The sequence below is a fragment of the Callionymus lyra genome, chromosome 11, assembly GCF_982586985.1.
Source record: "Callionymus lyra chromosome 11, fCalLyr1.hap1.1, whole genome shotgun sequence".
Lineage (NCBI taxonomy): Eukaryota > Metazoa > Chordata > Actinopteri > Syngnathiformes > Callionymidae > Callionymus > Callionymus lyra.
This window is the reverse complement of record NC_141828.1, coordinates 9481712-9509036: the sequence shown is the minus strand read 5'-3', so window position 1 is coordinate 9509036 and position 27325 is coordinate 9481712. Positions and strand designations below refer to the sequence as shown.

Here is a 27325-nt window from a genome sequence, read left to right as displayed (position 1 = left end):
GACACTTTACTGTCACTTCCAAATAACAGAGTGAACAAATTTTTCGCGGCAGAACACAACGATGTCGGACAAGATACCGAGCAAATAGCAAGCAAACGTGCACGACAGGATCAAGATCAAGAACGTTCTAACACCACGGCGACATGTACCTAAGCTGGACGTGTTGATGACGAAAAATATTGCTGTCGACATGTTGCTCACGAGGACGTATCGTCATTGCTTTTGAACATCGGCTGAAACTTCAGAGCGAGCCTTGTTTTTTTTTTTTTTCACTTTTGGTCGTTGGAGGATGCGTTTCATGCATGTGCACGATTGGGTTTGCTTGCTGACCCCCCGCCGGCACTTCATGAATAACACACCCCCCCCAACCCCATACATCAGCAATAGGAGACTCGCATCTCCAAGTCCAATTGACCATCTCCAGTACAGATGAAAGACATGACCTAGACGAGTCTGCGTGGGAAAAGTGCAATGAGAGGAATCGGAAATTCATAAGAGCTCTCCTACTTGACGTGTGGAGATGACTGAAGCTGTCAAAAGCCGAGACGTGAAACAGAATAAAAAACAAAAAAACAATGCTCTCTCCCCTCAGCCGCCGTTGCTGGACTTCAAAGACGGGTGCAAGATAAAAGGCTCCTACTGTCCAAAATGTATTCGCTAAGGCATCCTCATCCAACGGAGGTCAAGGTCGGCCTGTTCTAGGTGGCGGTGTGGAGTAAGTAAGTCATATTTGTAGAGCGCTTTTCTAGACCAGGGTCACAAAGCGCTTTAACAATCAAAAACAATACCCAATAAAATATATGCTTAAAAGGTCAAGACCACACCGTGGAAGTGGTCACTTCACCGAAAAGCTGATTTAAACGAACAAGCAAACATTAACATTACATCAGGTGCGATCTGTATCCTCTAAGATTTATTGTGCTTGATTTGTAAACCGTGAAACCCCCTTTTTTTTGTGCGCCCCAAGACCTCCAATCTGTCCACACTGAGTTCCTTTGTCTTATTTCCAAAAAAACACTCCAAAAAGTCAAAGGGGGTTGTCGGTGACTCGTCGCCAGCCGTTACATGGGACACACTTTATTTTCCGGGATGGGGAGCGTGGCGAAGGACCCGCAGTCCGTCGGGGACTCGTCGGACCGCGGCGAGACCGTGCCGCCCACGGGGATGCGGGCGGCGATGGCCGACATCTCCCCCGTCTGACTCTCGACCGTGATCCCGGGTCGTTCGGACGTCTGGTTCATGTTGCTCTCCGGGATGGTCCCCTTGCCGGTGAAGAGCTGGATGAGGCACTTCCTGAACTGCACACAAAGAGAAAGTACTTCACCATTTCGCTGTAGACATCGTTATGAAGGATAATGTAGACACTGAACGGATGCATTGTGAAGCCGGATTTCTTCTGAAAAGATGGTGACCAAATCTTTAATTCCAATGTCCAATAAGAAGGATTTAACAAGAGTTTCCTCTGCAAATAACTCACTGCTTCTCGTTTTTGTGTCAGAGCTTCTGTCTGTTCCCGTCCAATTAACCTTCCTCTCCAGCCGCCATGTTTATTTCATAGATCACTCCTGACACTTGTCTCCACCAACCCCCGTCCTTCCTGTTTCTGTCGTCCTCATGTCTCTCAATCATCTCTCCAAAGTACTTGTACTAATCAGGTTTCGATAGCTCTACTAGTCGACTTCGTCCAACCCACGACGACGACGCCTCCTGTTTTTCCCTCTCATTTATCAGCTACTTGCTACAAATCACAATACTGTCAACAAACATCATTGTCCTTGGAGACTCCTCCTTGACCTCATTTGTCATCATGTTAAGTATTAATCTATATTTTGTGGTTTTCTTTATCTTTATTTCGGGGATTTTATTTTGAGTTCCACTCACCTTGAATACACTTCAATTTACCTTTCAACCATTCTGAAGTTCATGGAACTCTTATGATGCTGATGATGATGACAGTCATCCTCTGAACACTGTCATCAGTGAGCAGAGAAGCAGAATGAGTGCACGAATGCTCCTACCCAGGTGCAAAACAAATAGACTCAGGGACTCATTCATTCCTCGGGCTATTAAATTGTACAATTCTGAGTTCGGGGGCAGGAGTGGAGTGAGAGTATCTGGATGTTCTGTTCTATGTTAGTCTTTGTATCCTTTGTCTTTGTTGTTTTTCTTTGACCTATGTTCTCTGTCTTTATCTTTAGACTTCTTCCTCTTTATGTTCTTCTTTTTATTTTATTTTTTATGTATTATTTTTTATTGTTTATGAAAAATGGCTGGCTATTGGTAAAAAACTATTAAATCAATAAATCAATAAAGTTTTACCTTACCTTACCTTACCTTACCTTATGTCCTTCATCCTCACTATCATCATTTTTAGTCCTTCGTGGAAATTTAGGGACAATTATTCAGATAAGGATATTTGGTTCCTCGCCCAAAAAGACAGGAAAGACCTTATTTTCCACCCCCATGCCTCGCCTCTTATCTATCAAAAATAAGATTGAATTCAATTCAATACAATTATATTTGAAGTGTCACTACTAAAAGTTGAAGTAAGATTAAAGTTGAAGTAAGACTATAGTAGAGGAAAGGAAAAACAGATACCAGCAATTCAACAATACTTCAATACTTTCTAAATACTGGTTCCACCCCACTTCCTGGCACCAAATCCGCCCTAATCTAAAGTGCTTATTCTTCATTATCGACATCATTTCAATCACAAATTAACAATACTGACCATATTTTTGAGTCCGTCCTGACCACATCCAACTCCGTGTGGTACGTCGGCGCCACCGCCAGGGACAAAGTCAGACTGCAGCACATTTTGCATGCAGCTGCAGAGAAGGTGATCGGCTGCAAACTACCATCCCTTCAGGACCTGTATGTCTCCAGGACCCAGAGACAGGGGCAGGTCGGATCACAGCCGACCCATCTCGCCCTTGGTCACGGACTCTACACACCTTTTGCCGTCAGACTGCGTACCATCAGGACCAAAACTTCCTGCCATAACAATTCTTTCTGATCTGGTTTTAACGTCCACTCTTCAAGAATTGAAGATATTCAAGATATTCACTCCCCTTACTTCCTTTAAGGCCTTTCTCTAAAGTCCCACCATAAATTGCAACTCCCATATTATCACTAAGACCCCCCGCGTCCCATCACACCACCACCCTCACCACTGTCCAGCACCCTTATTTGCTTCCCATCAAACACAGCCTCATCCCTCTTTAACTGACTGACCTCCTAGACCAGGGGTAGGGAACCTGGTACAGAAAGAGCCGCAGTGGGTGCAGGTTTTTGTTCCAACCGATCAAGCATGTACAGTTTAACCAATGAGGTTTCAGCTGAACAAGCAACACCAGACTGACAATCAACTGATTACACTCCTAAGACACCTGATTGGATAAAATGTGTCCTCTTGAATGGTTGGAACGAAAACCTGCACCCACTGCGGCTCTTTCTGGACCAGGTTCCCTACCCCTGTCCTAGACCTCATCTAGAGCCTCTTATCTAGAGAATATGGAGAATATTGACATCGGATGATGTATGTTGGGGACATTAGGAAATGTTAGTGTTGATGCAAACAAGTTGTAACAACAAAAACAAATGACAAACAAAGTGAAACAAGTACAAAAAGAACAATTAGGATTAAGCATTGTTTGAACAGGTTGTTTGAACAATTGAGTAATCAGGTCTGAGAATGTCCCACTGATGGTAATCAGGTTATAAAATGCCGTCCTAATGGCGAACAAAGAACAAGTGAATCACGTCTTAATTTTGGTTAATCAAACGAGGAAATGTTCTAGTTAAAAAGGCGAGTGACGCAAGTAGGAAAAAAGTATCAAACGAATGACGCGAGCGAATCAATCGCTTAAAAGGCCATTAAGAGAGTTAATGTGTCAGCCTGCGTGCACACCAACCCTTGATTTCCATTTATTCATTTATTTACTTCACACGGTTCGCTTCAATTTCCTTTTCCTCTGACCCTCGACATGGACTTTTATTTATTTATCACACCATTTTATTTTTTAAATAATAGCAACTAGGAAAATAAGCACCTGTCCTCTGATGAGTAATATATATTTTTTTTAGAAAAACAATAAGACGCAGATAAAAGATAAAATACGAGGAATATTTAAATGATTTTATGAATATACATGAAAATACTATTAAGATTTCAAAATGGGAAACAAAAAGAAATGTATGTGAAAATTAAAAAACAATTAAATGAAGTGATGAAAATCAAGATTATGTGATAAAAGTCCAGGAGATAATAGTTACTGTCTTCACTTGTTAATATGTTTTGCCCTTTTTTCTAAGCTTTTATATATTTTTTTACATTCTTCCAAATGAGTGTTATGATATGTTTCAATTGCAGGTTTTATTTAAAACATTTCTAAAGATATTTGTACATGCAAAGGTACAAAAATATTTTCTATTAATTTATTTTGAACAATTTTAACAAGCTTTGATTAAAAAAGCTTAAATTCTTCTTTTCTCGGTGGTGTTTGCTTGTCATTATCTGTGAAATTGATTCATGAACGCTTTATTATTATTATCCAGCGATAGTTGCTGCCTGTAAATCTTGGTCCTGATAGAATCTCCTTTTGTCCTTTTCATATCCGTCACAGTCTCAGCGTGGATCGATATTTCGTAGAAATCAATGTGTCGTATTTTACCAGTGGGATCGCTAAAGAGCACGACACGATCGCATCAACGTACTTGCGACCCCTCGACCTCAGGGATCCGCTGTTAGAAAGAGATCTTAAAGCGGTCGTGCATGATCGTGATCCTCGCCGCGTTTCCACCTCTGTTACGTAACTGGCTGAAAGCGAACTGTGAGAAATTCCACGCTCGCTCAATTGACTTTCCTGGTGCTCATCCTGGTCCCCACAACGGGAGGTCTGTCAGTGTCATCACCGCTGACCCACTTAAAACCACCCAGAAGTGGGTCACCCGGGCGGACCTCTTGCTGCGCCTACGCCAGGTCTGATCCGGGGATCCGGTTCACGAAGCACTGTTTAAAAATAGATGACGCGAAGTGCAACGTTGGCGGGTCATCAACTTCAGTCATGGTTTACGACAGTCTGTCCGATTCCAAACATGTAAGAGAAATCCATTAACATGACACGGTCGCGTGCTACACAAAAAGGTTGCGTGTTTGTCTTTTCTTGAAAGAGGCCATTACAATGTCAACTTAGGTGACTCGAACACGGCTGATTTAATAACCTTCCAACGAACCGAGGAAGTATGTTCGATGTTCATCTGATTATTTTTGATGCAGAAATCCTGTTGCTCCTCTCCCTGTTGACCTATTTACTACTTTCACCCCTTTGTGACTAAGCTTGCTCTATTTTTGCCTTCATCGTAGAAGGATTTCTGCTCCGGGTCAATGGTCCCCAACCAGACGGCTGGTACCATTTTGTGTGATGTTCAATATCAGTTTGCACAGATTTTAATTTCTTATATATTATTATTCTTATTATTTTTGGATTGATGAATATTGTCTGAAAGATGTTTTCTTTGGGAAATAAAGACCTGGTTTTATCCAATGTAATTGGGTTGATTAATCACTTTTTGGGTTGTTTTTTGCTTAAAATCCCTTTCTTTCTTTTTTTTACCAAAGTTATTTTATAGCAAATAGTTAATAAAGTGTGTTAAATATTAAACAATTAGTTTTTTTATAATTTAAAATCAAACAATCAAATATTCACAGTGTTTGTTTATTTCCGTGTTGTAATTTAACTTCTGGCAGTCATCATGCCCTCCGAAGCTGACTGAGGACAAGGGGATACAGTCCACATTAGTAGTTTTTTTTCCCCAAAATTTGCCTGATATTTAAAATTAAAATTCACGAGCTTAAATTAAATTGAAAAATTTGATATACATTATACTCATATATAATAAGTAATCGGTTCATGTCTAGGAGTTTTGAACTCTGGTGGTGGTACTTGAAACCCTTGTTAGACTAAAAGTGAAGCCAAAAATGTGAGACAACCGTGTCCAACAAGCCTTTTAACTAAAATAAACAACTTAAAAGACTCGCTTTCCAAGTCAGTTTCCCCCCGAAATGAGTCTCCTAACACACCTATTTTACTCTTTTTCTTATCTCACTCCCTATCTTTGAACTCATATTTTATCGATCTTTGTTGATCAGTTGACAGTTTTTAGCTTTTCAGAACCCAAAGTGATTCTTTAGGATTTATTGTAAAAGCTACTTCAACTCTCGAAGCTTCATGAAACAGTGTCATGTTGTTAAGAGGTCAGTAGGTGGCGCCATCAGTTTAAAAATGATGTTGCATTAGAACAGTTGTTCAAAACAAAGGAAAATAGTGCAGAGATGCCATCTAGTGGACTCTGACAATAATGACACTGCTTCATGAAGCTTCATCAGACCATCACAAGTATAAATGCGGTCTATGTTTAGACGGTCCTTCCACAGAAGTCCTCGTGAAAACTGCTTAAAGGCATTTCTTGTTGTTAAAACTACTAAATGTCTTGTTTCACTTTGTGTTCAATGTCTCGAGGATGAACCGATGTCTCACTCTGACCTATTTTTTTTAATGGACCAACTGTCTTTAATTCACAGTGTTGTAAATGCATGCTGGAATACTATTTGCATTGAAATGAGGAAAAGAACACATTTGTTTAAACAGGGCACACATTGTATTGACCTGAACTAAATTTAGGTTTATTATGAATCTCTGGCTTTGCAAAAAAATTAAAGTAAAAAGCTAAAGTTAAAGAAGTTGATTTTGCTTTTGGAAAAACCTGGCAGGCGGATTTTTATATATTTTTATATGTTTCATTGTATTATATACATGTGTCATTTTAAAAGCTTGGGTACATTTGTAGAAGAACCAAGCAGACCTTTCTCGTATTGTATTAGTTTCTAAACATCTTAAAAAGGTGTTTAAAAGTGTGCTATCAGGGACTTACATACACATAAGGCACATGTTTGACCCATTGATATATTATTTATTCATCCATGTTGTTTGTCCACATCAGTTAAGAGACCTTCATTCTTTCCTTAACTTGATGCCATCATTTCCTTCATTCAAATAAGAAAAACATTGGATTGCAAGTTTTTTACTTCACAAGCATCCGTTCAGAACCGCTTTAAGGAACTGTGATGACTTTATCTTCTGCTTAATTGATTGTTATGTATTGGGTTTTTTTTACGGTTTTGTGAAGAAAAAGTGTTTTTGTAACCTGTTCATATGCAAGTCAAGTTTGGACCAATCAGGATGATGTACTTTTTGCCTATTTTATGTCAATTGAGGTTCTTTAAACAACGTGCAGGAGATTCATTGGTGGTAAAACGAAATATATTTTATAGTTATAACTTTAAGTATTTAAAAGGACACAACAGAACTATAAATATATATATATATCTTTAGCATGTACAAATTGTAATTGTGTTTGTTCGTGTAATAGTATGTATGGGTGGCGAAGTATTAGTCTTGTTTAAGCTGCTGTGGTAACTTTTTATTTAGTCTGGCTGTTTTAAAAAATTTAAGTCGATACATTTGTGATGAAAGCATTTTTTAAGTTTTATAGAAACATAAAAAAGCAATTTTAATTTTTACTGCCATTAAGTGCTAATTGACAGAATTGTTTTCTATAAAAAAAAAAGTTTTAAAGCAAGTCAAATGCTGTGTCTCAAATCACATACTTCTCTTAGTGCACTGGCGGTTAGTATGCATCAGGATAGTGCACGTACTAACTAGTACGCAAGTTCTTGAAAGATAGTATGTCTCAAATCAAACTCTGCTGCTACACACTAACAGGAAATGATGCGACAGCTTCTCCTTCTACTACTATTAAACGATGATTTCAACCAGCTGTAGGAACATTATCAGCGACACCTGCTGGCAGAACGTTTTGCAAGTTTGGATCAAGAAATCAACGCATTAAAAATACCAAATTTTAGTACGTAGGCATGCGATTTGAGACACAGCTAAAGAGACGTCTGCGGTCAGTTAAGTGTTCTTAATTAAGTCTGTGATTATCTCGGGCATGAGCAGAACCTGCCGGATGCTTCTTCTCATCAGAAAAGTAGACATTTCTTAGAAGAGAGAAGAAGGGAAGAGTGAGGACAGTAAATCAAACATTTGTTTGGTACTGTAGACCCTTTAGGGGTCCTTTCAGGCTGTTGCTCCTAAGCTTTGGAACGATCTTCCTCTCTCTTTGCGCTTGATGGATCTACTGACTCCTTTAAGAAACATCTTAAGACGTTTCTATTTGTTCAGGCTTTTCCTTGAATTTCTCAAACTCCTGTGTTGTTCTCAGTATTATCTTGATCTTTAAAGTATGTACTTTTTTGAGTATTGTTTTGATTGTCTAAGCGCTTTGTGACCCTGGTCTCGAAAAGCGCTATATAAATAAATATTACTTACTTACTTACTTACTTACTTTACATTTGACCAGACGGCTCTTTGGGAGCCATGGATCACTTTGTTATCACACGCTTGATACAAACGCCAACACTGAAGTCGAGGAAGGACGAGCTGTTCCATCGACACGAGCGAAACAGCGAATCACAAATGCATGCAGAGCTGGCCCAGTGTTCAATCCGGTTCCAGCCAAAAGTCACCATCGCCAAACATGGACAAAAGCAAATGTCACACAAAGTGCGGCTCCCGTCCTTTCAGTGGCGGGGCCCCGAGAACGACATCACTGGCTGATGCATTTTTCAACACCGTCATGCATGGACGATTGTGCCCTCTGGATTTCATTTATTCATACACCATGCATTATTGAGAGACAGTCGTACTCTGGAAAACAACAGAAGAAATACAATTCTGTTGCTTCAGTCTGCCACTGTGTGACATCTCTAGTGGAGGCACTACAGTAGCCAGGTGACCTGAAACTTTTTTATTCAATAAAACAAAAAAAGTGTTACACCAGGGATCTTCAGCTACATGTCCAAAGCCCTCAGATATTCCTGGCAGAATATTCTGTGAAATATTCTCCTGGAAGAAATGTGTGTACACGTACAATAACAATTTAAAGAAGGATATGTTCAAAAATGATGATCAAGGAGTGACCACAGTGTGAATATTGTGAGTATCTGACTGTAAAAATACAACATGGAAAGTCCAAAAGCACTATTTTTGGTAGTAAACTGTCATAGCTATTGATTGAATAACTTGTTATTGTGGTTATTATTAGTGAAGGCTAGATGATCTACTCTCTAACCTTTGGCTCTGATCTACTACTGTCATCATTTTCAAACTGCACCATCTAGTGGTCATTCAAAAGGAAAAAAAAAACATTGTATCGTGATACCTCACCAGCTGTTTCATGAGGCCTCATCAACCCGTCAACAGTTATTATCAAGAAAACATTTGAAAATATTTATATAGCAGCTCTTGAATTGAACTATTATGATATACTTCTCGTCTAGTTATTTCATAAATACAAACTAGTCGACTTATATTTGAAATTGAATGAACTGTGTGTGTGTTGAATCCAGTAAAACTGATATTTGTGACCATAATTCAATCTAGTCATAATGCCTCAATGAGTATTTAAAAGACATTTAATCTTTGTGATATGTAACTAGTTTCAAGCTCGGTTCAGGACCAGATTCTGTGAAGCGTTCACAACTTCACATATCAATTGAGGGCTGATATTTCTATGACTAGGACGCCATGTTTGAGCTTTTCGAGCAGTGGTGTCTCACTGGCTTCTTATATATTTAAATCATTAGCCTCATGAATCAAAAAGGTTTTCAACTTTTTAAGAAGAAGTTTAAAGAGACATTCGACGAGCAAAACGTGATTTCCGCACCATCTTGTCTTAATCCAGGGGTTAATTCACTTAGAGGTGATACTTTGATGAATATTTCCAGCCCTGTAACGTGAAAATATGAACCTATTTTAAGACATAATGCAGACATTTATTTAGTCAAAATGCAATCTTTTCCACTCGTCAATTTTATGCTAAAATGTAAACATTTGTGGTGAATTTTTCCTCAGCGAGCATCGTTAGCCTCAAGCTGAGCCGTGTCAGTCTGGTCTTAATGTCTTACAGAAAAGTTTCTCCACGATTGTGCTTGAAAATGTAGACCACCTACCTCTTAGTGAAGGCTTCAGTGGGGGGACAACTTGATCATGAGGAACAGACCCTTATTCAATTCAAATAAGTCCAGTTTTTATGATGTTTAAACCATATAGATACAGATATTATATAAAAGTTAAGGGACATTTAAGTATATTTTAAATTGATCTAGGACATCTATTATACTCATCAGTATGTTTCTTTTTGCACAAAACTCTCATTTAATCAATATATTTACATTAGCAACCACGCCCACTCTGCTCTGATTGGTCAAAAAAACACGAGTTGCATTCAAGGACTCACGAAAATTACAAACTCATCCCTAAAACCCCTGTTTTGTATATTAAGAACGAATAATAAAAACAAGGTTTGCTGCTTAATGTAGACACTACAAAAACACCTAAATGCAGAAGTAACTCTGACTCTGGTACTTAACTGATTCAGGGCTTCTAGGGGAGGAAACCTGCACCAGAGTGATGTCAAAATGTATCATTTAAACCGTGATCGCGTTTGGCAAGTTTCAGACGGTAGAGAACTTTATTAAGTAATAAGTTCAAAACAGAGTAACGTCATGATGAATGAACTACTACATTTTGAAGAGGACGACTTCAACATTTACAACATGTGAATAAGTAAAGAGAGTTGGGTTTTCACATTAAGTGCCCTTTAATAGACATTTAATAAGGATTATTTGCAAATTTCAGGACCATTTTGAAATTTGTAAGGCCTACTGGCAATTACTGGTATTTCATCAAGCGTTATATATTTTGACAAAAAAGAGCCGGAGCTCCGGTTCATGTTAATGGTTCTCAAGAACTCTTACCTGTTTGTTCATGAAGACGTAGATGACTGGATTGTAGACAGTAGCCGTCTTGGAGAAGAAGGCGGGGATAGAAGCCAGCCTCGGGTCCAGCTCGATGGTGGGATGAGCCGTCACCAGGATGGAGAAGGCGGCGTACGGCGTCCAACCCACCATGAAGGCCACGATCATCGCCACCACCATGCGGGTCACCTGTCGCTCGGGTTTCCTGGCCGTGGCGAGACGGCCGTGGGAAACCTGTGGACGACAGTCACGCGTCAACGAATCTGATGAAGCACTTGATTGAGTTTCACCGGTAAAGAGCTCACACTGACCTTCCTGAGCTTCCGCAGCAGTTTCCCGTAGCAGAAGAAGATGACGCCGAGTGGCAGAATGAAGCAGGTGGCGAAGAACGTGATGATGTAGCTGTGATCGGTCATGTTCGTGGAGTACCTGGAGAAGATGGATGCCACACATCAGGACGAGCGGAAGACACGACTGAAGGCAAATAACAGCCCACTATAAAGGAACAAACAGAGACTTCACAACACAAACGGTTGCTCAGAGAACAAAAAAACTGTGATTGTTTCACGGAATGAGCTCCGTCTGGAAAATGTCACTTTGACATTAAGCAGCTTTTTATCTCTTGCAGTTTAAATCTCTTGTCATATTGGGTGAAATACAGCATTTGGGAACCAGGTTTGTGCTGACGAATCTCTGTCAAAAACCTTGTTGCAGCTACATTTCAAAAAGACGATTTCAGTGAATTTAGCAAGAGCTACACACATTTGGTGAAAAAGCTCAGATAAATCTGTAGTAGAGCCTGTGTATGCCTGTGACTTAACACTAACTCCACTTGTGTGGTGGAGCATATGTGGTGCCATTTGTAACTTTTAGCAAAGGATGGACCAACCAGCTTCTATCGTAGCTACCTGGATCCTCCCACTGGTTTTAGGGAAGACCAGAAACACTAATTTTCAGCTTCGACATTAACTTAACAAGATGTTGTCTTCAGGTCAATCCAAACGTCCCTCTGTCCTTGTTTACCTAAACAATCTCTGCCTGGTATCTTGGCTGATTCAAACTTCTAAGATAGTCAAACTTGTGTGATTGTATTCATGGATTTATTATGGATTTATTATGGAGTATTATATATGGATGGATGGTTTTTTGCTGCACAATAATTTATCTTCCGGGGGATCAACAAACTATTTATCTATTATGAGTCATATCATGCCTTTTATAGACTTTAAAAACTCTCTTAGAGCAGCGCTACGTAGGATTTTGAAATTGTTTTCATGTTTTTTATTGTGTTGATTGGTTTTATCACACAGTAAACTACTCTAGATATAATTTTAAATTGTACTCTTCACTCCCTAACTTTGTCTTGGTAACACACTTGGACTGCCTCACGGGACTAGGTGGGGCAAAAGTGTTTGCATTCATTTCCATAATGGCTAAAGCGCTGACAGGACATTTTCTAGGAAGAGAAAAGGGAAAAGTAACTTTGAAGAACCCTTGTTTGGTTTATTAATGTACATGTGATCTGTTGATGGAGTTTTTTCAAAACATTGCAAATACTGTCATATTTCAAAACAGACGCTTTTATTGATCATGATCCTCTTAATCCTTTCAAATGCTCTTGTGGTCAGTTCCCAGTCCCCAGTCCCAAGTTGCATTTTGAAGAACCAGGTTCATTTTCTAGGGAATCTTCTGATTTGTTTAACTATGTAAAAAAGTAAACAGAAATCATTTCGATGCCACAGATTTTTCCGAAGACCTAGGTGGAATTTCTTTCTTATTTTAGTTGATTGTACAACTTGAGTGGTTAAGTTAACATTCTGCGACTTGTTGGCAATTTCAGACTTTTCAACTTAAGGGTTTGATACTACAGTTGTCTCAAACAGTGGTCCCCAACCCACCGGGCCACCACAAGGCATTTGATACCGGGCCGTAATTACTGGATTTTCTCCAAAGTCATATTAGCATGTGACTCTTGACATTTCAAGATACTTTTTCGATCAGGTTTACTCTAAAAGTAAGCTGTAAAACACAAACTTGATATCTTATTATCGAGAAACCAGACCAGGGCTACTCACTAAAAAGTTTTTGGCTGGTCACGCCTTTTGATTTTTGTTTTGTCTATGGGCCGGTCCATGAAAATGTTAGATCAGCAAAAAAGTTTGAAACATGCCCTAAGAAAAGCATTGAAGCTAACAACACAAAATATCATATTCATTCGCTTTTTTTTTTTAACTGCGAATGACCCTATATGGATGTGGCTTAAAGGAAAGCAGGATTGTTTTTAGGAATGTAAATGTAGTTTGGGCAAAGTGTTTACCAAAGAGCTCCTTATTTATCATAGTCAATCCAGCGTCAATTTGAGTTAATACTGTCAGACAACAAGAAGTTTCTGGCTTCAAAAAAAAAAAGTCTTTTTACCAAGCTATGATTTTGCAGCCAATAATGAATTCAACTTTAAACTATCACTCACTCGACCAAAGACATATTGAATAAAGCAATAAAAAGAAAGTGCTGTTCTTGGATTTAACCCACAGGCGTCACACAAACCGTCCCATCATTTAGCTCTCGAGCTCTAAACACCAAACCCTTGTTTTGCTCATTATTTATTCACAATCCGAGTGTCATTTACGGGACGAGCTTCCTCGCCGGGCTCCGCTCGCTTGTTTTGTGTTGGAGGAACAGACGCAGCTGCCGTCTGAACATAACGGCCGTTTACGAGCACAGCGTCACGTGAAACTATCCCCTCGCCGCTGCCGGTCCTCGAAAAAAACTTAATCGTGTCAATTTGTTCGAAGCGTTTTCTCTGCCGTCGTTGAAACACAGTCAGTTTCTCTGTAAACGATCCGGACGGGCTTTTCTGTTATCACGCCCTGTACTCGTGAGCAAACAGTCAAGCAAAGCTGAAGTTGATGGAATTGGACTTCGGAAGAGATCGCCACAGGAACACGTCGTTAAGTGAAGCCGAACCTCTGGCGAGTCATTTCCGTGTTCCATCATCAACAAAAAAAGGACGAGCCGGTCCCGATGTTTTCTATCCTAACACACACTGGTGACTCGTTACCCCCTTAATGTAACATCCTGACGCCCCAGACACGATTCAAATGCACGTTTCAATTTACCGCAGCTCTTTGATTTTTACATAGAAAGTTCAATCACCATCTAAAAGCAGTGAACCAACACTTATGGAACAATCAATACCCGAGTCCAAACTAGAGCCATGAAACCAACAGGCAGAGGTTATAGCTGATAAAACTTCTGTTGACATTACAACTTTTAAGCAGCTTTTTTCTGTTAACCCTTGTGTTCTCTCTGGGTCAAGGTGAACACCCTCCCTGGCTTCTAGAAATACATATGAAGTGGTGGAGGTCATTCACCTTGACCCTGAGACAACACATGGGATACCTCAATCACATTTGTTTTTCCAGGCTCCGGGTCACCTTGACCCTGAGATAACGCAAGGGTTAAAAAAAAATAACCCATTGGTTGTTTTGGCCATTTTTGGCTACAAGAAGAATGATTTCAACCAAAAAGCATAGTTCACACATTACACTTATTAAATGCTAGTTATAGATGCTTTGTTGGGTTGTTGTTGTATTTTTTACTGTTTTTGTTTATTCTGTTAACAAAATGTACAGTTTTTTCAATCATTTTTTAAGAAGTTAAATTTGATTTTAAACAATTAATCTTGTGTTGTCTCTGGGTCAAAGTGAACGGTCTCCACCACTGCTTATGTATCTATGGTACGGAAGCGATGTAGTTGACCCAGAGACAACACAAGGGATACCACAAACAGATTGGTTTCCAGGGACTTTGTGTCACCTTGACCCTGAGATCACACAACTTGGTATGATGGCAAGAAAGGACACTTTTATTTTGTACTTTTCAGATGAACAAAAAAAAAGGTTTTCATTCTCTTTAAATGTCATTGTTTTCATAAATGAATAAATGGGGTTATCGTGCACTGACCTAAATTCAGGTTGAAGGTTAAATCAAGATTAAGTTTCAAAGACCAGATTCACCTGAGTTTGTTATTGCCAAACTTATGTTATGACTTAACTTATGACTTATGTTAACAATTTTCTATAAGCAGAAACAGAGATGTATAGTAGTGATGTGTTGATGAAGCTTCATGAAGCAGTGTAATGTTGTTTAGAGGTCAGTAGGTGGCGCCATCAGTTTAAAAATGATGTTTCATTAGAACAGTTGTTCAAATCAAAGGAAAATAGTGCAGAGACGCCATCTAGTGGACTTTGAAAATAATGACACTGTTTCATGAAGCTTCATCAGACAATCACTACTTTCTGGTACTATGGCAGCAAAATAAAAAAAAGGGCACCTCAAGGTGATCTGTTGTTGTCTTGATATATTTTATGGAGTACTGTTTTGATTTTTAAGCACTTTGTGACCCAGGTCTGGAAAAGTGCTCTATAAATATAAATTACTTATTTAATTAATTCATGAAACAGTGTCATTAGTGTCCACTAGATGGCAGTCTCTGCACCACTTTCCTTTGTTTTGAACAACTGTTCTAATGAAACGTCATTTTTAAACTGATGGCGCCACCTACTGACCTCTAAACAACATGACACTACTTTATGAAGCTTCATCAGACCATGACTACCTCAAGGACAAATAAAGAAACGAATCAGGAAGCATAGTAAGAAGAGTCAGAGATGAAGATACCAGTGAAAAAAGAAAAGGTTTAAAAATAGTTGCTTCTAAAACACCTGCTCTACGGTGTCTTGCCATAAAGAAGGAGGAATCTTTCTGACTGAATATGACAAGTGTACCTCCGTGGTGATGGTCTTGAGATAACGAGGGCTGTATCAGAAATAAAGTTTACTATCTCGTCCCTGACCTCATCTTTCCCAGGCCGTGTTTGGAGTGATATCAGGGAATTAGACGCCACATGACCTCCTTCAGCGGAGACGAGCGGAGAGATATTGCGCAGCAAAATTGGATGTTCGTGCCGACGGTGGTGGAAAGACGGACAAACAATGTGGAGACACAGCAAGAGTTCACTGATGAGGAGCCACGTGACGTGTTGGTTTGCTTGTCGTGCCTCGACACCATGGTTTGTAATGTCTAAGCAGTTTTAAGAAAACCTTCCAGCGCGAGCATCTGTTCTTATCACAAGATGATGAAATTGGGCCGAATCTTTCTGCAAAAGATGAAGCTGACATATCTAAGCCGCTACACCTGCAGACCCCCCCCCCGTTGCTCTGCCGAGAGAGTTTAAACTTGCTGAGTCGTGGTTTTTAAAGAGTTTTATGAAAACTATTCTGTTAGGGCTTCGAGTATGTTTATTATCCTCAATTCTTCTTATAAGTTTGAGAATTATTATCACAATCATTAAATTAATTATCACACCTGGTGATTTCTAAAAAATGGTGCCTATTTGTAGTGATGTGTTGATGAAGCTTCATGAAACAGTGTCATGTTGTTTAGAGGTCACTAGGTGGCGCCATCAGTTTAAAAATTATATTAATTATTTAAAAAATAATTCTAATATATATATATTAGATTATATTTTTATTTGAAAAGTTGTTCAAAGCAAAGGAAAATAGTGCAGAGACCGCCATCTGGTGGACTCTGACAATAATGGCACTGCTTCATGAAGCTTCATCAGACCATCACTATCTATTTGTGAAGTAAATACCACATGTTTTGATGTCATTGTTAATATATTAATAACTTTTTTTAAATAATTTTTTTGGGAGCTATTTCAAACTCAACATGTCTGGACAATCCCAGCAGCAATTGAAAAAAAAAAGGTTAATACTTGTGCTTTATTTTTTTCCAAGATAAATGAAAAGAAAAAATAAAAGAGAGAGACGACAAAAGCCCTATTCGCACAGAAGTATTACCAGGGGACCTCGGTGTTTTGTAAATGACACCATCGCCTCTGTGTTATTTTAAGTGCATTCACACAGGATAAGCGTTGTCTGTAAAAAAGTCATTTTTACTGACATTACCGAGAGACACATGTAAAAAAAGGAGCGCAATTACTGAAAGAGAAAGTTAGTGTAACCTAGCTTTCTTCGTTTAAAGAAGATCAACCGTTTATTTTCTTTCGTTTCTCAACTTGTTCAGACGCTCAACAGCGAGAGCGCTGCCCTGCACATTAATTTTCCCCAACATTATTCTTACAGAAGAGACACAGTCTGTTACAGTGGTGTAACTGAGTGTATTTGTGTGGAAGACAACGAGGCTGGAACTTAGTTTGTAGCTGCACGTCTTCTTTATTTTCGTCATGTGGAACACACCCCCCAACAACAACGCATCGATCTACTTCCTTTTCAACCCCTTCAAAATAAAACAGCGGAAGTAAATATTAACACAAAGGCGAGTGCCTAGAAGTCCGTTACAGTGGCATATATGTAACATTCAGAATTACAAACACAGACATTCGGATTCACACGGGACTAGTATTATCACCCGACGTCTGTGTTTGGTGAATACTGCGAGTAGGTAATTTGCGGCGGAATTATTACATTACAAATCACAGACATGGCGCATTCACACAGGATTATAACTCAGACGTTCTCCGTAATTATTACAAATTACCAGAGGTCCCCGGCTAATACTTATCCCGTGCGAATAGGACTAAAGTAACTGTTTCTTTTAGTTAGAGTAAAGACACGAGATGAAACCTCTGGTCTGGAGCAGGATATATGCTGAAGTTTACAGTAGTAAGAAGTGAAAATAGCATTTTAGCATCTTTTGTACAGAAAAATATCTTGAAAAATAATCCCAAATTCCTGAATGTCAGGATATCTGTACAGTCAACAAGGACATAAGCCACAGTTAGCTGTTGCTTTTTTTAATAAATAAGTGCCAAAAAATGGACAACATTGTGTAGATCTTTTTGATGTGTTTTCCGGAAATCAACAGCTAGTAGTAGTAGTAGTAGTAGTAGTAGTAGTAGTAGTCGGGTCGATCGATCCACAGGACGTTCTACGGAAAATCTGACCCTGAGTTTTCGTTAATAAGCTGCTTGTTTTCGTCTTGAATAATGTCTTAAAATGTCGATACAATGTGCGTCACCAGTGCTGTCAAAATCACAAGATACATTCTATTCAAGACTGTGTTACTAAAAAAGGACAATACTTGTAATACATTGTGATGCTAATTGCTAACTACAAAATTTGCTGCTAAATGTGTCTGGAAGTTTTTGGTTTCCTGCAGCTACTCAACCGTGATCTCATAAAAAAAAACATATAAATGAGGCTTTCAAAAAGCACCCAGCTGTGTATGTCGTTCTGGACCTCAAACACCTGGGCCGTTACTGAAACATCATCTGACAGAAGTCACTAAGCCTGAGCTCCATAAGGTGCTTTCTTAATTGTATTGTCGGAAACATTTGTTCCACCAGCCCCACGTGTCCCGTCTGAGGACCTGAGGAGAACATCTCCGGGCGTTTGATCAAAATGCGCTAAATAGCGTAAGGCAGGTGGTTCTCTGAGGGCCAAAGTTAGAGTCGACTTCTTCGCTGAGGAGTATAGTATGTCTGAAGTAATGTTTAGTCAAAAGAAAGTTGGATTTGTAAAGTGTTTCAATGTTATTGAATGTCAGGGTTTGCCAAGAAAATGCTTTTATTTTGAAAAAGGGAAACCGAAGAAAAAAGTTTTTTTTACCACATACAAGTATGTTGTTTTTGGATTTGAAACTTTTATTTAAAATGATTAAAATCTCATGTTCATTGTGAAATAAAACAAACCAGAAATTATCTATTTTCACACAAGGAGATTTAAAACAGGGTTTAAAACATATACAGTGACGATGCTTCCACTGTATGTGCTGTCGTCTACTAATACTTGAACTACTTGATTCAAAAAATAATAAAAAATTTGCCAAATCACTTTCAACAAAATCGATTTTCTATATATTAATTAACCGTAATTTAGATCAATATTTGGGGGAAAAAACACACTTTAAAGAGCAACTAATGTGTTTATTTAAGTGTGTCTTAAATAAATGTGTGACTCTATTGTATCACCAGTGTCTGTTTGTACAAAACTCTCTTTTATTTAAAATATTGACATTAGAAAATGTACTGAAAACACGTTGTTTTTTCTGTAGATCAAATCTTGTTTATCATAACCACGCCCACTCTGCTCTGATTGGTGAAGCATCAAGGTTTGTTAATCCCAGAATTCTTGTATAAATGTAGAGAGGTGTGGTTACAGCTGACTGGTGGAGGAGTGAAGCCATTATTACGTCATAATGGACTCCGCTCTTGTAACCTCTCATTCGCCGAGATTTAAGACGTGGGAGAACTTATGAAGCAGTGTCATTATTTTCAGAGTCCACTAGATGGCGTCTCTGCACTATTTACCTTTGTTTTGAACAACTGTTCTAATGAAACATCATTTTTAAACTGATGGCGCCACCTACTGACCTCTAACCAACATGACACTGCTTCATGAAGCTTCATTAGACCATCACAGTAAAGCTGAAATGGCAGAGTGTGTCTCTCCTCATCTAGAGGTTGCTGGTTCGAATTGTAAACTGAATTTGAATGTTTTTGTGTCTGAAATAAAACAATATATATTTTTATTTGGCAGCGTTATAGAAGGTCCTTCATCCCAACTGGTGTCAGGATATTTAACTCTCTACTTTAAATATCCTGATGCTAATCCGTAGTGTGTTTTTCTTCTTGTGTGTTTTATTTTATTTTTTGTTTTTATTTTTATTTTATTTTATTTTATTCTATTTTATTTTGTTAATAGTGTTAAATTTCTAATTTTGTAAATAATTTGTATATTTTTAAGATCGTTTTTATTTTATTTTGTATTATCTCTTTTATTATTTCTTTTTTCCTTGCACTTTATTTTTTTTTTCAACTGTGCTGTTGTAAAAGTGTGTTTCCCCTCTGGGGATGAATAAAGATTTTCTATTCTATTTTCTATTCTATTATATTTTTTCTAAACAGAACCGATCCAGTTACTCTTGGCCACAAGAGAAAGATGTTTCCTCACCAGTCGGGCTCACAGGTGGTTCCGATTTTGCTGACGGTGTATCTGTTCCAGCCCAGCACCGGAGGGAAGGTGCAGATGAAGGAGAAGCTCCAGACAAAGATCAGACCCAGGACGGCGTGCTTGGCCTGCAGCCTGATGTTTCCCAGAGGCCGGCAGATGACGAAGAACCGTTCGAAGGAGAGGACGGCGAGCGACCACAGGGCCACGATCCCTGAGGCACACAGCAGGAGGTCAGTCAGCAGACACTAAATCCCACTTTTCAATTTTGATTCCAACAAAATGATGCTTTCATTTTTGAGATCTTTTCTTACTAGGATTTCATGTAGCGTTCATTATGTTGCGTTTACTGACCGAGTTGCTTCAGGTCCCCCCCCCCCCCGCTGTGGAGTCTGAGGCAGAATTAGCTCGTGTCCTAATGGACTAAATACAGCTCGAATGATGGTAATAAGTCATTTTTCACTAAGCAGGTAATTACCCATCAGGCTGCAGCTCGTCGGGGAGCACAAAAGATGGGGTGAGAACCTGCGCGAGGCGCCGTGCACGAACGAAACAAACACCGTCCTGCCTCTCTTTTCTTTGTATGCAAAGCTGGTGTCAAAGCATCGGAAGAAAAACATCCTCCTCCGGGCTAATTTATTTGTCACTGCTCACATCTAAAAAAAATAGACTAAATCATCTCCTGTTGGGCTTAAAATTAAAGATCTCAACCCAGAAGATGAACGTTCTCGAAAGATCTAACACACGAGTAAAGTAAGGGTTTGTGACGTTCTTCTCCGAAACTTGTTTAGGTTCATATTATAAAATGACCTGTAAAATAATTTTTCCCACCTCAGTCATAAATCCCAGTTAATATTCTCTTTTTACTGCGACCGGCGTGTTTCATAGAGCAGATGAATTCGTCGAGGACAGTTTATGATAAGTTTGAGACGTGGAACAGCTAGGCTATGCTAGCAAGAGTAGCATTAGGGTTTAGTAGCTTCTTTATTTAACATCAAAACCTGATTTGAATTGTCTATTTATCGTGTGTTACAGGGTGGTAAGGAAAATTGAAATTATTTGTAATTGTATGAAAATGTGCCCTCTTGAGAACTTGGCTCCTTTCAGGGCTTTGAGTCAATTAACCCTAATGTTGTCTCTGGGTCAAGGTGAACAACCTCTCTTGGCTTCCAATAAATATGCAGTGGTGGAGGTCGTTCACCTTGACAGAGAGACAACACAAAGGGTACCACAAACACATTTGTTTTCAGGCCACCGGTTCATCTTGATCCAGAAAAAACACAAGGGTTAGTTAAAAAGCAAGTACTGAATTTAGTTGAAGATGTTCTTCAGTTAACAGTTTTTTTTACATTTTCTATCTATCATGTGTTACCATAAGGAAACGGTAAAGGAAATACTAAGTGTGGAAATTTGCCTGCTTAAGAACTTGGCTCCTGTAAGGGCTTTGAGTCAGGCTAAAGCCTGTATATAAATGTTACGGTGTGGCTTCTAAAACCGATGACTTTTTCATAAGAAATTATACTTATTTTGTAAGTTAAAATATAAGTTAAAAAAATAAAAAATTGAAATGCAATACATTTGTTCTAAAAAATATACGTTTATATGAATATTTTACAAACTATATGTTGTTATCAGTTGCAAATCAATCATTTGTCCAGTTGTTCAAATGACTACTTGGGGATTCTGGGAAAACAACCAGTGCAACTATTATCCTGGTGAAGGTCTTATCTTTCCTGTAAAGAACTTTTTTGGATCAATATAATCAACAGAACACTTAGATCGATCAACCCTCGCTGCAGGTCACCTGTCTACTTTATTTAAAATGCCTGTGTAGTTTTGTTTTGCCCCCTTCCCAGTATTATTATAGTGGGTAACCTTTGCTAATTCCATCAAATACAGGTTTACTGAGGTTAAACATTATTAACCATTAATTAAGTTTTTGGATTATTGTGAGTTTTTGACGTATTTAAAATGTAAAACTTTTACTCCTGGTGGTTGTGAGAGTTGAATGTTCGACAATGAACAATTAATATGAACAACTTCATAAAAGATTTGTTTGAAAAATAAGTAAATAAAAACTTTTACTTTTCAACTTTTGTTTTTGATTTCCTGTTGTCAATGTCCATATATGTTTAGCTGCTGTTGTAGGACTGTGTAGAAACTAGTGATGGTCTGATGAAGCTTCATGAAGCAGAGTCATTATTTTCAGTGTCCACCAGATGGCGTCTCTGCACTATTTTCCTTTGTTTTGAAAAACTGTTCTAATGAAACATCACATCATTTTTAAACTGATGGCGCCACCTACTGACCTCTGAACAATATGCTTCATGAAGCTTCATCAACATATCACTGGTAGAAACATATCCTGAACAGAAACTATAATTTCTCGATACAGGGTTTTGAACAAACCAAAAACTAGTAATAACCATGTAGTTAATATAAACCAACTTCCAGACTCACTTTCTAATTCAATAAACCATCAAAAACTTGCTCCTAACTTGTTTTCCAACACTTCGTCTCACTCCCTCTCAGTGAACTTGGTGAGACTACAACCATTTTTCTGCACCCATAGTGTGCTGAAGCTTCATGAAGCAGTATCATTATTTTCAGAGTCCACTAGATGGCGGTCTCTGCTCTATTTTCCTTTGTTTTGAACAATTGTTCTCATGAAACATCATTTTTAAACTCATGGCGCCACCTACTGACCTCTAAACAACATGACACTGTTTCATGAAGCTTCATCAACCCATCACTACTCAATAGTTCTACTTTCAGAATTAGATTCTGTTGTATTTCACTGTAAAAAACTAAGTCAGTCCCGCTAGGAACGCAAGAAGATCTAACATTTCCGACACCATCGATCTATCGCTCCATCCTTCCACGACTCAAGAACAAGAGTAAAGTGCGGCTGCAATATGTCAGGAGGGTCTCCTAGGGTTGGATTAGATGGTCAGATCACATCTCTCAGTTCACCTGGGAAGTCCTGACTTCTCATCTAAGTAAAGAAAATGAATGTACCGAGTTAGAAAAAACAGACCATCGACATGTTTAATCCATTTATAGACTTTGACCAACAGCACTAAAATTAAACCCCCCCCCCCACCCCCCCACGCTGAGCTCTTCTTGATCTAAACTAATCAACCTCTCAGAGAAGACGTTTGCCAGTTTAATCCAATTCAACTCTCTTTTTTTTTTTTTTTGTCTCATACTTGAGCCGCCTCCCGCTGCTCTTATGTCCCTCTTACGCCATCCCCAATTCCGAGGAAGCCTTTGATTCATGCTTTGAAAGGATGAGCGGCTTAAGAAAAACCCTCCAATAAGAAGATCATTTATTCCTGATGGCGCGATGAGCACGGACAGTGTGTCAACATCCTGTGACGGGCTCGTCTGAAAGTTGTCCAGAGCTGTCAAAGGGCGTTTGCACTGTGACTTCACTGGCTTCCAAATCCAATAAACTTTTTTTTTTCCCAAATGAAAGATTCTCGTCTTTCCTGCCAGAGACTGCACGCCAGGTGACCTCCGGAGAAGAAAAACTATTTTTTTTTTGTTATGAGGAGCTTCGCGCGGTGAACCCTCCGGTGAGGTTTGTGCCGCTAATGCAATCGGAGTTTAATTGAGATAAGTAACAACGTTAACGTCCACTCGAGATTCCAATATAAGGCTAGATTAAAGCAAACGTTTATGACCTTTTCACAGACCTGCTCGGAAACTGTTTCCAATTTGATTTTTATCAAAGCAACAAAACACTGAGAATCGAATTACACTAATTGTATATGAAAGGTGTTTTTATCTTCTTTACAATACCTACCTTTTCTAATGTATTTTATCTAAATATATTTTTGATTTACAGTATAGGCTCCCTCTTTAATAATGAGTTATATTTTTTTGGTCTTTTTTTCTCATTTTATTATTAATTGTTTACTATTTTTGTTATAGTTAATGTTCAATGGGATCTTAAATATAAGACCAGAATATACCATTAAATCAAACCCTAGTAAACAATTAATAATAAAATGAGAAAAAAAAGACCAACACAAATATAACTAATTATTAAAGAGGGAGCCGACACTGTATGTCAAAAATATATTTAGATAAAAGCAGTATTCATTAGAAAAGGTAGGTATTGTAAAGAACATAGAAGTTTGATTTAATGGTATATTCTGGTCTTATATTGAAGATCGGATTGAACATTAACTATTAAAAAAGAACTTGCTTTTTTCTTCTATTAATGTGCCAGCAAGAATTCCCTTTTTCTTTTAAAATATTGTATTTTATATATATATAATTCATAAATTACACAAGTAATAAATATGTTATTACATTTATTTTAACGTAATTATAATAAATCAATATTTAATTTTTATATTACTCATTAATAAACCATTCATTCACTACGTTTTATTGTATTAGTCATTTCTCTTTTTCCCCAAGGGTTTTTATTTTCTTTTTTTTCCTTCGCTCTTTGAATTATTATAAAATAGAGCAATAAAAGCTTCCCTTATCTTAATTATTTATCATTTATGACCAATTTTATAACAATTTTATTCTACAAATGTTTAAATAAAAAATGTTTAAATAAAATCGAAATCTTACTCTTGTCTGGGGTCAGGTTGTGGGGGCAGCAGCCGAGGTAAAGAGGCCCAGACTTTCAGGTGTTCACGGCTCAACCGAATGAGATCCTCTCTCACGTCTGGACTGGGTTCGCCCCGGGGCTTCCTCCCAGTTTACTGAAACACCTCACAAGATGTCACCTAAACTGTCTTTTAAAGGAGACTATTTAATTAAAATCATCCTTTTTTTGCTTTTTTTTGTCCATCCTATTTACTAAAAACTATTCACAAAATGGAACATTCAACTGGTGCCAGTCCCTGCAGACCAGTAAATCTCTTTATAAGATCATGGACACCTCGTAAAAACAAGCAGATGTAAGTTCTGACGTGGAGTCGTGAACCACCACTTGTTAGAATGAAACGAATAAAGAGGCTTTAACTAATGTGTTGTTTGTTATAATTGTGGCTGCATGTAAATAAATCTATTTTCTGAAAAGGATTTTCCTCCACGATGGCAGATCTGATGATTTCATTCGGTTCTTGATGCGCTTCATTAGGCAGACGGCGGCATCAAAGCTTTGGAATGTTGGATATGATGCCCCGAATTAACTGGAAACATCAGTTTATTGCAAATAGTTTTACGGCAGCCAAAATATAAAAATACTTTTTTTGAGGGTGTGAAAGAGTACAGTAGAGTTTATACTTTGGTTGTGTCAGTAAAAGTAAAGAAACCTTTAAAACAATAAGAACATTTTAATAAATAAATAATAAATTGACCCACTTTCGTGTCCCGTTCCCACCATTTGAAAGTCGCTGATCAACTATTCGATGTCAAATGTCATTTTTTTTTAATTACTTCCTAATACGTTCAAACGTAACTACATCCCACCAAATTTGGGACAGGACCCGAGGGACACCCTGGAAAGGTCGGCAGTCCATCAAAGAACTCATAGAGACGGACAATCACTTACAGGTTTGGATGGTTCTCGAGTCATCAGAGAGGTTAATTAAATCGTCCCCAGCTGTGTGTGATGGATGTTCTGTCTGTGTGAGTTGTGCGCCCTCTCGCCCTGTGCAGCTGGGACTGACTCATGACGCCCCTCGTTCACTGAACAGTGAATGAAGGATATAGTTTGAAAAAAATATAAGTTTAAGTTAAAATAAAGTGTGATTTAAATGTTTTATCTACATTTATAGTTGTTGAAAGACACATTTGAGAAGTTTTATTGGACTTTAAATTAAGAAAATGTTCAAATAAATCCCTAATGTTTCAGCAAAAAAATAATTATATGAAACTTTTTAGGGGTTTTACTTATTGACGTGACTTTAGCATGTTGAGGGGTTTTTTATTTGTGTTTTTTCAAAATAATATTTATCAGTAAAACTGGCTGCACACCAACATTGATCTTGGTGTATGAAGTATTTGGTGCTTACCGACCTTTAAAGTATTTACTTTATTGATTTTTGTGCCACGCTTTGTGACCCTGGTCTGGAAACAAGTTTAGACAGTGGAGTATTTTAACTTTTTAGAATTGGGTGTTCAATTTGTGTGTTTTAGAAATGTATTCACTGAAGTGTAAACGTTTTTTGGCTCTTTGGTGTGTTTTGGACATGTTGAATATGTACAGTTTTATGACCTTGTTATGTTTGTTATGACTATGTAATATTAAATTCAATAAAGTAATTTTAAAAAGCGAAAAGTGCTATATAAATACAAATTACTACAATTACATACTTTTGTGACGCATTATTGAATTTTAAAAAATCATAGTTAACCCTTTATTGTGATGAATCTGCATTTAAACTATATTTTTCTGGGATGAAAAATTCAGGTATTTTTTTTTTGGTCATTTTGGACAAATGAGTAACTTTTGGCGTCTAAACACCAACTTCAAAAACATAAAACTTTAACAAACTGTAAAAAAAAAAGTTTATTTTTTACAAAGATTAACTGATGAGTATAGTTGTATTCATTCAGTGTGATCTCTGTGGGAGACAGAGCCTCTCGCCCTGTGCAGCTGGGACTGGCTTCCCAAAGTAACCCACACAGCTTTTCCTTGATTTTCTGGAACTCCTGTTGTGTTATCAGTTTTATCTTGATCTTTAAAGTATATACTTTATTGAATATTGTTTTGATTGTTTAAGCGCTTTGTGACCCTGGTCTGGAAAAGCGCTATACAAATAAAAATTACTTACTTACTTACTTACTTACTTACTTACACAGGAAACAACGGGATGAATAAAACCTTTAATTGATTTAAATTAAAAAATATATTTATGATAAAATAAGAAGTTATAACTTCATCATTTTGTAAATAACAATAAATCAATAATTTCATTGACATGTATCTTGTAAGAATCGAGTTGCGGAACAGCTGATCAACTTTAAAAATCGAGCTAAAAATCTCCAAAAACCTTTCCGATCTATTTTTAGCTCGGGTGTGAATGAAGCTCCACGTGCTCTCCCGCGCCAACACTGACACCTGCAGCTTTTACGCGGACACTTTTACGCGCGAAAAAAAACGTGGCGGGGAACCAGAAGAAGAAAAAAACCTACCGAAGAAAGTGACGGCGAAGCCCTCCAGCACGCACGCCCACTGGCCCAGGAAGAAGTAGCCCCTGGAGTTGGTGAGGAAACTTATAAGTCCGCCGCTGAGCGACACCAGGAAGTCTGCGATGGCCAGGTTGACGATGATGTAGTTGAGCGGCTGCCGGAGCTGCTTGAACCTGAAGGTCACGAACATCACCAGGAAGTTCTCGCCCAGCGACAGCGACGTCACCACGAACATCAGCACCGCCAGGATGGTGAAGTTCCAGGGCGCGATGCCCGCGATGGGTCCCGTGAAGGGGTCATCGTGGGGGGGCAGCTCGGGCGTGAAGGACACCGCGTTGACGGACGGAGCGAGCGCGTCCAT

General features: G+C 38.3%; 1 protein-coding gene across 1 annotated transcript; it reads right to left on the bottom strand.

The window, feature by feature from the left end:
- Positions 1-399: 399 nt before the first annotated feature.
- On the bottom strand, positions 400-27325 carry valopa (vertebrate ancient long opsin a). Its single transcript, XM_087802290.1, has 5 exons — positions 26968-27325; positions 19864-20074; positions 11194-11311; positions 10883-11116; positions 400-1298 (listed from the first exon to the last, which is right to left on the bottom strand). Exons 1-5 carry the CDS (start codon positions 27323-27325, stop codon positions 1062-1064), a joined length of 1158 nt encoding a protein of 385 aa, XP_087658416.1. The 3' UTR covers positions 400-1061.

Excerpts from the sequence above, each read along its gene's own strand:
- valopa (XM_087802290.1), bottom strand. The coding sequence starts at position 27,325 with ATGGACGCGCTCGCTCCGTCCGTCAACGCGGTGTCCTTCACGCCCGAG. Across the intron at positions 20,075-26,967 it reads CTTCGCCGTCACTTTCTTCG|GGATCGTGGCCCTGTGGTCG; the intron begins GTAGGTTTTTTT and ends TGTGTGCCTCAG. Across the intron at positions 1,299-10,882 it reads ACGTCTTCATGAACAAACAG|TTCAGGAAGTGCCTCATCCA; the intron begins GTAAGAGTTCTT and ends CTTTGTGTGCAG.